The sequence below is a fragment of the Porcisia hertigi genome, chromosome 28, assembly GCF_017918235.1.
Source record: "Porcisia hertigi strain C119 chromosome 28, whole genome shotgun sequence".
In the NCBI taxonomy this organism is placed as follows: Eukaryota; Euglenozoa; class Kinetoplastea; order Trypanosomatida; family Trypanosomatidae; genus Porcisia; species Porcisia hertigi.
This window is the reverse complement of record NC_090587.1, coordinates 476,687-489,657: the sequence shown is the minus strand read 5'-3', so window position 1 is coordinate 489,657 and position 12,971 is coordinate 476,687. Positions and strand designations below refer to the sequence as shown.

Sequence of the window (12,971 nt, the reverse complement as noted above, 5' to 3'; positions counted from 1 at the left end):
TAGACAAAAGAATATGATTACCTTCTCGTGGTACGCGTATTATCCTCTTTGTGGCCCTTCACTTCCATGCATTCACGTATGACAGTGCAGGTGTATGACTACAAGTTGAGCAGACGGCAATGTGGGCAGTAAAAAAAAAATTGATGGTGAAACAAAAGGGGGAGGAAAATTCCACGTCGCGTGGGTTGGAGAGAGAAGTACATATGCACGAGTACGGAGCAGATACAAAAGCGGCTCAACACGCACGAGAAAGAGTTACGTGGAAGGGACGAAGCAGGAGGGGTTTGTGGGCAAAATAGCCAGCAGTGATCATCTGGTGTCACGGGGGGAGGAAAGAGCATACGATTGCCAGCACAGGACGAAAGGGAATCAATACCCGCACACAAAAGACTCTGCGCCTCTCGGTGGAGCCGCTGGGTTTCGGTTGGTATTGCTTCTCATCTTCGCCCTTCTTTGTGCAGTTGACGTGGATTGGGATGATCTCGCTTTTGTGCCTCTTTCGGAGGGGGAGGGGGGAGAGGGGAGAGGAGGGGGACTAAGGGAGACTAATGCAAAGAGGATAGCACGGCAAGCATCACACCAATGAGTGCTCAATCTGCAAAGGGGCGTGCGTCACGGGGTCACGAATAAGCCTGTACTCCTTCTTGAATGCTGCGCTCTCGTAAAAAGCGTTCAGTGATTCTTGAGAGATGTTCGCTGTGTAGTAATCCAGCTCCGATATGTCGATCCGCACCTGGGTCGGCTCCACCCCACCAGACAACTGGCGCTCGAACTGACGCACCGTCTGAACTGCCACCTTAATGCGGTGGCGGATGAGCGGCAGACTTTCCTTGTCAGACTCGAGAAACTTTCGGAAGCGCGCCTCCATCGCGCTGCGCAGGCTGTACTTCTGTGTTTGAATAAAGCAGCGTAGAAAAAGAGAGACGGCCGCAGCGACGTCCTCGTCGGTCACAAACTCGCGAAGGTGAACCCGCGCGTGCGCCTCGGACAAGCGGATGACGGATTCCATGTGCCGCACCGTGATGGCGATGCCGCCATGCTTGGATTCCTGTCGCAGCTCCACATAGAGGCGCGCGATGGTGTCGGGGTCGATGTTGGAGATGCGGGGAAAGCAATGACTCTTTGCGAACAGGATGTACTTGCGCAGTAGGGCTTGCGGGAGGGGTTTTTCGCTGGTTGGATCATCGTCCTCAAAACGGGAAGGGTCTTCGATGCTCTCACGCAAGCGCCGCAGCTGCTCCTCGTACCCCTCCCGCTCATCCTCTGTCAATGCATTCTCCAGCGCGTAGCGCAACTTCGACAACTCCTCGTGCCGGCTGCGCTCCCGGACCCGTGCCTCCTCCTGCGTACGTGGGTGGTTGCGCATGTGTGAGCTGCAAATGAAGGAGGCAAGACGCTCGTCCAACTCCACATTCACCTCATCCCGCACCACGAACAAGAGATCGAAGCGGGAGAGGATAGGTGTAGTGAGGTTCACGTTGGCGTCAAAAGAGGAAGAGGGATCATACCGCCCACCCATCGGATTTGCCGCCGCGATGATGCAGCACCGTGCGGAAAGTGTTGTCACAATACCACCACGGGCCACTGAGATCGTCTGCTGCTCCATCGCCTCATGGATAGACGTCCGATCTTGGTCAGACATCTTGTCAAACTCGTCAATGAGGCAGCAGCCGCGATCCGCTATGACGAGGGCGCCGCCCTCCAGCACAAAGTCACCGTTGACGCTGTCCTTGTGGACCGACGCTGTGAGACCCACGGCAGTCGAGCCGCGGCCAGTTGTGAAGACAGTACGGTCGGCCGTCTTCTCGACGAACTTGAGAAACTGTGACTTCGCGCATCCGGGGTCACCAACCATGAGAACGTTGATGTCCCCTCGAATGCGATGCGACTGATCGCCACCGATGTCCTTCGGGACTGCGCCCATCATAGCAAGCAGCAGCCCAAGCTTTATGTCGTCGCGACCGTGGATGCTCGGCGCTATTGACTGAATGAGTTTCTTGCGGATGTGGGGCGACTTACTGAGCTCGATAATGCGTTGCCGTTCATCGTCTGGAAGTCGAAACATACCGAGCTCTGTGGTGCGCCGGATGACATTGTTCGCGTGCAACACGGTCGTAAAGACAGGAAAGCCTTGGCGGCTGTTGAGCAGCGGATCGAAGTTGTTCCGGTATATCCCGGTAACATCCACCTCCTCGCCGGGTTTTGCGCGGTCAATAAGATCGTTCGTCAGCACCACCTCCAAACTGCGCGGCAGCCGCCCAGGCGGCACCTTCCCAGGGGACTCCTGTAGAACTATAGTCTGATGGTTGCGGTACTCCGTCAGGCGCATGTTTACGCGGAACGGACCCTTGCTGTGGCAGCTGGGGCACATGCTCACGCGTTGCTCCTTGTCACCGCGCTGATAGATGGGGCCAATTATGTAAGAGCACCGCGTGCAGTCGTACTTGACGGCATCCATTTGCGGATACACCGGTGACCGTCGAATCACCACGCCCTCCACCCGCACAAGCACGTTCATGTGCAGCTGACGAAAATCGCGGATCGGATCGCACAAGGGCAGGTCGCAAATGCGAACGAAGATGTGCGAGTGCACTTTGCGATAAAGTGGATACAACTTGAAGGTGAAATAGTTGGCAGCCTCCTCCAAGAGCTCGATCATCGGATCTGGCGCGTCAACCAGCCACAGCGCGAGAACGCTGTCATACACGCGGCTCAGATGATCGTAGCAGAGTTGGAAACTCTTTTCATTTTCTCGGGTCATCGCGTTCACTTTTTCCTCGTAGACACTGACGTCGTTCACAATGAAGTTGTAGTAGAAGTTGTAAATGCGGTTTTTGATCACGCGGCGAGGCAGCTCCTGTGCAAGCCACTCCACCAGCTCACCCTGCGGTTGCCGCCAGTTGAAGTTCATCGCCTCCAGGTCTCCACGCACGTAGGCCTCGTCGTTGGGGTCTCCGTAACCGGCATCCTCGTCGTCGATGCCGCCGCGTTGGTCGTCAGTCGCGGCGCCGCCGCTCCGCATCGCACCGCCCTCGCCTTCTCGGCCAGCCCATGACGCATCGCCATCGTCCTCGTCCTCGTCCTCATCATCCTCGTCCTCGTCCACGTCGCTGAAGATGCCCTCCTGGAGTTGGCGTCGCTCCTCGGCAAGAGCCGCCTCCTTCTCCCGGCGCCGCTCGAGCAGCTCGTCCACAGCAATACGGCCACCCTCTGAAATCTCAGAAACAGAGCTGTCGTCACCTACGATCCAATCATTATCTGCTCCGAGCTCATCCTCGGGCACCTCACTCTCTTCGTCTGGTTCGAGGTAATCTCGCATGAAGTTGTCCCCGTAGAGATCCTCCCCCTCCTCATCGTCAGCCTCGTCGCCGGAGGAGTGATCCACGTTGTCGACCTCCTCGACATCCTCACGTCTTGGCGCGTGCGGGAACTCGGCACCGGCCTCATCCTGTGGCGCGCGCCGCCGTTTTCGGCCAGTGGCGCCTCGGTCTCGCGAGGGGCCCATTGCTCCTCTTCTTCTGATCTTTTGCTACGTGGGAGAGGGGGGCGGAAGAAAACCCACAACCTCTGGAGTGTCCCTTTCTTTTTCTGAGCTCGCCTGTGCTCCAGAATTGACAGCTGTGCTGCTCGAAGCAATGAAGTTTACCTGCACAATGGTGCTGGGTTGTACTATCCACCCCCCCCACCCCTCTCCACACTCCCGCCAAACGTGTATAGCTCTATAAATAAATAAATGTGTGTGTGTGTGTGTGTGTTTCTGAGAGTGTATGGGTGTGTAGGAGTCTATCAAGGTATGTTGGTTGTGTCTATGGTTGAACGCGTCGGTGTCGTGAATTAGGAAGGCCACATCACATGGTGATCTCTTTATCTCCCTCTTTCCCCTCTATGGTCCACCTCTCACCGATGTATGCACACCCCAAAAAAAAAAACTCTCACGCAAAACAGGAAATGTTCTTGGTTGATTGTTTAGTTTTTCAACGATTATTTTATTCTACAAGCCGTCTTTCTCGGGAACGGGGCCGATGAAGACCCAACTGCCAGCACCCGTCAGCGTGATGGCACGAATCTCGCGCCACGTCGAGGTTGCTTTAGGGGGAGAAGGGGAAGGGGAAGTAGGGGGGGGGGGCATAAGTTGTCCCAAATGGAGGAGCGGGGATGCGTGTGGGCGCCCTCCAGGCGAGATGCGCGTTAGTCGAGAGCGAAGCGAAAAGACCACGAATGGTACGCCCACAAACCCTCCGCCAACACACGACAGTGCTGCATGTGCTACAACCTCGTTTTGATGTTCGGCGCAGCTGCGCTCGTGGTTTAAAAAACGCAAGTCTAGTTTTCATTTTTCTTTTTCTGGTGCATGCGCGCACCAGTCGCCAGGGTCATGAGCCACTACGCACATTCATACCATGCGTACAACACAGAGATGAGTAGCCCTTCTGGCATGATGTTGGTGGTGGTGGTGGGAGCGGGAAGAACCAACCGCAGAACCTTGGGATAGCAGAAGAAGTCACCCCCCCCCCCTCTTGTCTTCACTGAAGAGGATGAATAAATTGTAGGGAAAAAAAGATGATATTATATGAACACACGCATGCACATTAGCAGGGGTAGAGAAACGGCGAAGGGCGTGACTCTGTCTCCGCGTGTCAAGAAGTGCAGACGGAAAATCAACAGAGCAAACAAACAAAAAATGTCTTCCCACGAAGAGGGGAGGGGGGAGCACCGGGGGTCGTTGAGGGAGGATGAACCTCTGTGTGGCTGACAACGCGCCCATGCAGGTCCACCACACAGATAAAAAAAAAGTTATACACGCACCGACACACAATGTACCTATATGCAGTGATCCTCTCAGCACTGGCAAGAGATCTGCGCCACCCCACGGCTACGCCACCGAGCCCGCCAAAGTATTCCAGCCGCTGGTGTGTCGGCTCCGTGGTGCTCCCTCTATTCCAACGCGAGGAAATGGGAATGGGCCATCGTTTGGCCGCGCGTGGTTCACGTCTTCGTAGTCGCCCTCCCTCAGCGCCATCAAGTCTGTCAAACATTACAATGTCGTTCAAAACGGTGCCATTGCTCGTCAACTTCTCGGGATGCAGGCGCTGTGAATCCGCCGACCAACCGGCACCCGCCTCCGCTTGAAAGCGTGCGCTTTGGGTCATCTCGGGGGGGGGGGGGTGCGTCAAGCTGCTCGCCGCAGCCCTCTCGCGTTGCGGCACCACCAAGTGGCAGCAACACCCCCTCTACCTTCACGAGCTCAAGGCTGCCCATTCACACGAATAGGCGGGGGCCCCAAACACAGATTGTTCTGTCTTTAGTAGCTGCGAGGCAGACTCACGCACGGGTTTGCAAGGTCTCGGTAAAGAGAGCAAAGCTAGTAAAAATGCGGTTTCCCTACACACACACACACACACACACACACACACCGCTCGAAGGAACGCTGCGTCATTGCCTGTCGCGGGCCATGAAGGAAAGGGGATACCCCCCTCCCTGTTGACGGGGAGTGTAGCACCGCAGCCCCTCCTTCGCAGCGTCGCCCAGACAAACGTCTGGCCATGGAAAAGAAAAAGTTACTGCCGACATCAAAGCGTTTGAGTACGATGCCGGCAGCAACCGGAACGCATGACACACCTTGGGCGCCCCTCTCGTAGGCTTCATCATTTCTAGCTCGTCGGCGAGAACCCACGCTGACATGAAGTCGTATCTCATGGGGGGGTGGAAGACGCTGGAGACGTTGACACAATGGCAGCCGCAGCAACCGGGTGACATCTCCGTGCAAGTTGGAGACGGCACGCGTTGACGGCGATGGCACCATGAAGATGTTGACGAGTCAAGAAAAAAAAGACTGGTGGGTTGTCCACCAGCTCCTGTCTTACAGCGGGCTCGCAGAGCTGCAATACATTGAACCAACATTCGCCATAGCGCCACGCCAAATGCCTGTTTATACGGATTGCCAGCCGTGTTTGGACGACACCCTCGTCTCTTTCACGAAAGGAGAGATCGAAGTCGAGCAGACCGCGTTGAAAGAAGAAGAGCGGCCGTGGGTAGTCACACAGAGGGCACTGCCTCGTGAGCGTACCAGCAATCTCAGACTCTTGCATGTACTTCTTCTCTCCCTTCGAAGACTTGAAACCATTCAGCCGGATTTCCGCGCACCGCTGCCTGTGCTGGCACAACTCCGCGTGTCGGCTGGCATCCGGCATTGCCTGATCGGTACCAGCTCTGCCCTCCCCCTCTCCCCCCCCCCGCCGGGACCATCGACCGCCTACCTTTTTTTGTACTTCGCAAGCTAGCGGGCAAGCAGTGGGTATGCGCGGAGCTTCGTGGAGGGCAGCCTCACGCCCCTTGTCGCGATGTCAATCTCGTGCGCGTTTGGGAACAGGGTACCGCAGTCGCCGCACTGGTCTGCGCAGTAGGAAACGGTTGCCTCTTTACCAGCGGTGAAGCAGCTCCAGTACACAACTGGGCCATCGTTGGCGCGCTCGGGAAGAAGACGCGTGCCAAACAGCTTCTCCGCCTGCCCTTAGCGGCAGTCGCGGTCGTGATACGTACTTGTGCTCAACTGCACTGTGCCGCATCAAGGCTGCAGTAGCCAAGGGAAATCTGAGGTTCGTGTACGTGTGTAGCGTATAGTGGACGCAAAAACACGGATTAAATCGACCTGGATATGCTGTGTCGCCGACAAAAGCAAACCGAGGCTGCCGCTATCCCTTTCCTGGCTGCACGCGTCGCCAGTAGTTACTCCAGTGATGCTTCTCACCTTGCCTTTCCAGGGGCGGTGCGGTCGTATGGGTTGCCAACCAGCAGTGATCCCTTCAAGGAAAGCGGGTGCCGAGAAGGCGCAAGCTGGTCCCAGGTGATGCCAACCGGGAGAACGGCGGTAAGCCTGCCATTCGCCGCTGTCGGCATCCCGGTGGAAAGAGGCTCGCCATTACTATCACCGGCGGCAGTCGAGCATTCGCTGGTGGTTCAACAGGTGCGCTTCGCGTGGTGACGATCGAAAGGCAGCACGGGAACAGCTGGTACGCTGCGCACCCGCGGTGACAACCGGTGTGGGAGACTGGTCTCGAGTCGATGTGGAGATCATCTTCGGCGGGGTGCGGCATGACAGCATACACGCACGGAATCCCTCAAGTAAACATGAGGTTGGCGTCTGCTCAGCGTCTACAAGAAGTCGGTCGGTGCCACTATACGCGGTTACATGATCCGCCTCACCCCCCCCCTTTTGGGGTAGTGTGATCGTGCACAGAGTCGTCATTCGGCAGAATGAGCCCAATGTAGCGCTTGAGCAGAATGTCGATAGCGTTGCAAGGCACACAACGCGTCATTCTCTTCAGCCGACGGCTGACGCGCGAATGCGGCAAGTTGCGTGCTGGGAAGTCTCTGGAAACAAAGCGACTGTTAAGAGACACGGCTAACGCCAGCCCAGGTAAAGGGCGGGCATACTGGCCGAAGGGCTTGAGTGCGAGTGAGTCTGTAGGAGGTGCGGGGGAGGGAGCTGTCTGGTAGTCAAGTTGAGAAGAGCGCGATGAAGCTGTGTGCTGGAGCCCACGCAACCCCAGTCATCGCACCCCCTGCAGTGGCCACGGCTGCTCTCGCAGACGTGGCAGTGGGCATACTAATCCACAGCGGGGTAACTTGAAAAGAGGTCGGCGAGGTGTGTACGCCGAAAGGGGTAGGCGGTGGAGGCTATCAACTCCAGGGTGCATCGAACGTGTGAAACATTAGAGGGATGGTGCAGTAGTGGGACCAACGCACACCATGGTGAGCGGTAAAGAGCTGAACAATAGGGGAAGCGTGTGACGATAGCGGGGAAGAGGGAGGAGAAGCAAAAAAAAAAAAAACAGGGCCAAAAACTCCGTAGCAAAGTTGGCGTGAGTGTTTAAGATGGAAAACTAGTCTCGTACGCAGAAGAGAGACCTGTGCGCACACACACGCACCGAGAAAAACATGACGCAGGTAATCAGACACGGCGACATACGCCTTGGTACTGCATCAAGGGGGACCGGCAAAATGGGTGTGATGGCGGCGGGGGTGCGCTGCATCGCGTTGCTCATCGCGCTTCCACTCCCTGCGGGTGCGCGTGCGCGACGAGATATTTCTCGATTAACAAAAACAGCCATAGTGGTGGTCATTTGTGTAGCGGCACCATGCCATGTTTTGAATGCACAGAAGCAGAAAGAGCACCAAAAAAAGAACTCGAAGCAACGGAAAACCATTTTTATTTGCGCTGAAGGACAAACACTCATAAAGGCGAATGATACGCCCCACTCCCCGCCCCTTCTGCGTACAACATCAGAAGAATTGGCCGATCATCAGGAACGCTGCAAAAAAAAAAAAAAGACCCTACCCGGGCAGCTCTGCGACGGGAACATCGGCTACAGAGGCAAAGTTCACCAAGCGCGAGGCCATAGAAAGTCGCACCTCGGAGCAACGCTCCGCCAGCTCCGCGGCAAGGGTCTCTCGCTCGAGACAGTGTCGCTTCACACACGTCTCGTGCCACATAAACTGCCGCTGGAGCTCTGCGATGTGCACCTCAGCGACTGTGTCCGCATTTTCGCTACCCGCGCCATATTCCTCTTGCGAGCTCGCAACCACATCATGCACAGAGCGTGTGCGCGAGGTGCCTGCTGCTCCTGCTGCTGAAGGTTGTCCTAGAGTACGACTGAGATCGCAGACTCTTCGTTTACGCGCGCCACCAGGCGCTCCAGTCGAGTCGCGCCTGACACCACATCCGATCTGCTTTTTACGGGCCTGCGCTGTCAGGTATGCCACACGCTCGGCAGTGATGGCGCGAAGATGAGCAAGGTGATATTCAATCCACTCGTCCAGATCTCGCAGCTGCTGCATGTAGCGCATTATATCACAGCGACCTTCGTGCGTGCTTGCAAGGAAGTACTCCAGTTGGTTCATCTTTATCGTCAAAAATCCTGAGATTAACCCCCCTTCCTAATTTTTTTTGAGGGATATAAAAGAAGTGAAGCGCAGTGAGAGTTGATGATTGCCGCTGAGTGAAAACGGCAGGCACGGGATATCAGCACGGAAAAGGCTCAAGAGGAGCGCAGCGGCAGAGCAGGGAGAGAAAGAGGGAGTAGGGGGGGGTTTAGAGAGAGAGAGAGAGAGAGAGAGAGAGCAGACGCAGATGGTTTATGGAAACCGTGAACGAGCACACATACACATATACATAGGAAACAACAGAAGAAACTATCAAAGCTGAACGAAGTGCATTGACGGGGCTGGGGGGGGGGGGTCGTTACGTCTAGAGTAGCGTGCCGGGTGAGAGGGAGTGAGTGGGTGAGCAGGGGGGGGGGGGAGGGTCGTCAGCAACTACTTCAGGGAGCCTTACACATCCACTTCACCTCACTGTTATTCACTTTTGAGAGAGGCATACGAACCACTGAATGATCAGTGACCCTCTTGCTTTTGTCGGTGTCGTTGACCGCGCAAGACTGCCCCAAAAGTCAAAGACTGACGACATGAAATGCACCTCGTCGATGTCAACACACGGAAGCAGGTATAACGAAGTGCAATATGCGACACATCGTAACATCGCTTTATATATATATATATTACTCGACCCCTTGCCCGTACCCCCGAGCGCCCGAGTAGGCCTACCACAAAAAGGGGGGGGGGAATTACCCACATGATGGATAAAAAAAACCACCAAAATAGAAATTGCAGGGTACCCTCACGACGAGGCAGTTCTCTCTCCCCCTCCCCCTCCCCCCTTCCCCCCTTCCCCCCCCCCCCCACCAATGCGATGTTTTTATGTGTTTTGATTTCACATTTGTTTTTGTTGTTTGTGTTGTTTAGAGAGTCTTGTGATGGTTATTGTAATCGATGTCTTCCCTTTTTTTCTGAAATACCCGTACGAGCAGAAGACAGGGAGGGAGGGAGGGGGTGCGACTTCGAGCACACAAATGTGTGCTTACGTTTGAACATCCGCCGATAGAGGACAGTTGTACTGTGAGAAGCAGCAGAATAGAAACGCTAAGACACACACACACACACAAACGCACGGGAAAGAAAAAGAAACACAGCGCAAGCAAATATGCACACAAAATAGCCCGGAAGGAGATGTGTGTTTCAGTACCTCGTGTTCCTCTTATCGTCACAGCACAGCGCTCCACCCCCGCAGTGACGGTGTCGGTGCGCTGTGACGTCCACCCCTCCCTCATTTTTCTGCACGCCGTGAGAACCTCATTTCCGTTCGGTTTCCTTTTCATCATGTGCACAGCACAGATCCATTCACACACAGACAGGTGAACACACACACAAAAAAAGTGGTCGCAGCCGTGGTGCGCTTCATGAGCGCCCACCCTCATACAGACAACAAAATAAAAGCTTAAAAAATGAGAGCAGAAGACATGAAAAAGACAAACGTTTTCCCCTGAATCGAAGCGCACGCGTCATCACCCCCTCACGGTGTACTCCACGGTTCTCCTCTCTTTTTCGTTTGGGCAGCTCGGATGAGAAGGGAGGGAGGGTTGAGGGACGGAAGGGAAACACGAGAAAGAACAAAAAAGCGGCAGCAGTAGAAACTGAAAGGGAAAAATATTAGAGACTGGCGATTCGCTGATAAAAACCCAAATACTTGTGATGGCTGCTGCGTGAGGGGGAGGGGGTTAGAATATAATATATATATGGATGTACACACACTACGCGCATGGAAGCTGAGGCGTACTGCTCTGAGCCCTCGAAAAGAGAGCACTATGCCACAAAGTAATGGCCGCGAGAACCCAACACCACTCACCCCTCAAAGAAAAATAATAATAAAGAACAAGGCACAGCTACACACGCACAGGGTATATATATATATATATATACACACCACATAAAGGAAGAAATTCACAAAAACAAATGAGTGTATGATATATATACATATATACACATACATACAACTAATATATAATGAAAAACAAACGATCTGCAAGAAATACAAGAAATAGGACAGACTCATCGTGTTCTCTGAGCGTGGACACGATAATAAGCATACACACACACACACACACACAACAGTAAAAAAAGTTTCGGTGAACCCCAAAGAGCCGAAAAAGCAAACGGAACAACAGCTTGGAAAAAAAAACAGACAGAAGAAGGACGGGAAGAGCGAGGGAACGATTCGACAGTGCCAAGTAAAGCGACAACGGCGCCACGATCGTGGACCAGAGGCCCGTAGGGAGGGGGGGGAATAGTGTGAAGAGTGGAAAGAAGACAGGAGAGGCGCAAGGGAAACACAAGACGAGAACGACACGAAATTCAAAACGAATGGAGAAAAGAAAGAAAGGTGGAAGGTTACCCCAGAGGTGACCCCGCAAAAGCAACGAGCTGTTTCTTTGCTGTTGTTGAAAAAGTCAGTCGCCTTCAGCACCCCCTCAAACAAAATCTGTGACACACCCACAAATATACATGCATATAGACGCACACAGGCGCATATATACAAATGTGTATATTTGTATGTAATATGTGTATATAAATATAGAACTTTCGTACACGCTATAAAAAAAAAGACATGAGTGCAACAAAAGTCTCCAGAGCGGGGAAAGGAAAAAAAAACGGAGGACGCACGTTTTTCCTTTCTTTCTTCGCGGTGAGAAGGGGTGAGGAGGGAACGGAGGGAGGGAGGCTATATGCTTGGTAGGGTCTCCTCGTCTGCTATTGTACGTAAACCCGAAGCTACATGCGTAGGTGTGCACGAACAGGGGGGAGGGTGAAGGCGACATATCTTTAACAGGGGAAAGAGAGTTACGGGAAAAAAAAGATTTAAAACGAAATCGTGTTTCGCTCCTCCACGACTTTCCTGTTGAACGCCCCAAAACGCAGACAGCTGCACTGGAACCCCGGCCCCCCCCCCCCCCCAAAAAAAAAAAAAGGAATGCAAATGAGGAGTCCGTAGTATGAAACCAAAAAAAAAACTATCTAGCAGCATTACATCACTACAAACAACTGAGAGAGAAAAAAACACAGACACACACACATACACACGACCAAGTAAGGAAACAAGCAAGAAAGACCGATTCGTGGCGCAGAGCTATAACGAAAAGGGAGTGGAGAGGAGGGAGGAGACGGTCTTTTTCGCCCCCTCCAAGAACTACGAACGGTGAAGCAAGGACAGACCACTAAGAGCACCTGAGTTACATGCACCTCTCGGTGGGGGAGAGAGGAATCTATGAGTGTTCTCCTCTCTCTCTGCGTCAGTTACCGAGACTGACACCGCAAATGGCGCGCACACAGTAACCTGTGCGTCTTCAGCTTCCCCTCGATCTCGCTTTCCTCCCGACTTCTTCCTCTTCGATGCGACGATATCCGCGAATCGCTTCTAGAACCAAACAAAGAAACCCGAGCACCCTATAAGAAAAATACACACACACACACACTAGTGAACAACTGAGAACACGCAACTCGTTTTCACAGCAGCACAGCACCATCACCACCACCCCCCCCCCTAGCCGTCACCTACTCTTACGTTATACAGCACTCCTTTTTACACCTTTGGCCACGCTAACGAGAGCTGGGCTCTCTCTTGCGTCAACTGCACCTCTCCCTCCCCTCCCTTTTACGTTTGTCACCTCAAGCATTTACCCGCGTACGCACAGACAACGTGTCATCACTCCCATATTGACGCGCTTTTCTCCCACATTCTATTTTGATGGTACTCCCCTCCCTCCCCTCCACACACACACACACGCACACCTTCTATACCTCGTTTGCAACTTAGCTTAACCTTTTTGTTTGGTTTTTTTTTCATGTCGGTATGTTAGGGGCCACGCCCGCGCTCGTATTGCCCACAAGTAAATACGTGTATATGAGTGTACATACACAGGAGAGAGGGGGGAGAGAGGAGGGAGAGAGATTGTCGAGCCTCTATTCCCTTCCTCGGATGTACGTACGAATTCTTTTAGATATTATTGCGCCCCCTCCTCCTCCCCCACCCTCTCATGCCTATGTGACCTGCTATAGCATGCCGTACGTAAAAGGCACGT

The 12,971-nt window shown here is 53.8% G+C and overlaps 2 protein-coding genes across 2 annotated transcripts; both read right to left on the bottom strand.

Moving 5' to 3' along the window:
• Nucleotides 1–574: 574 nt before the first annotated feature.
• On the bottom strand, nucleotides 575–3,505 carry JKF63_03506 (uncharacterized protein; the record flags this gene model as incomplete). Its single annotated transcript, XM_067899508.1, has 1 exon — nucleotides 575–3,505. The coding sequence occupies one exon, from the start codon at nucleotides 3,503–3,505 to the stop codon at nucleotides 575–577; it is 2,931 nt and encodes a 976-aa protein (XP_067755747.1).
• A 4,829-nt stretch (nucleotides 3,506–8,334) lies between these two features.
• JKF63_03505 (uncharacterized protein) lies at nucleotides 8,335–8,901 on the bottom strand (the record flags this gene model as incomplete). Its single annotated transcript, XM_067899507.1, has 1 exon — nucleotides 8,335–8,901. One exon carries the CDS (start codon nucleotides 8,899–8,901, stop codon nucleotides 8,335–8,337), a length of 567 nt encoding a protein of 188 aa, XP_067755746.1.
• Nucleotides 8,902–12,971: the final 4,070 nt, after the last annotated feature.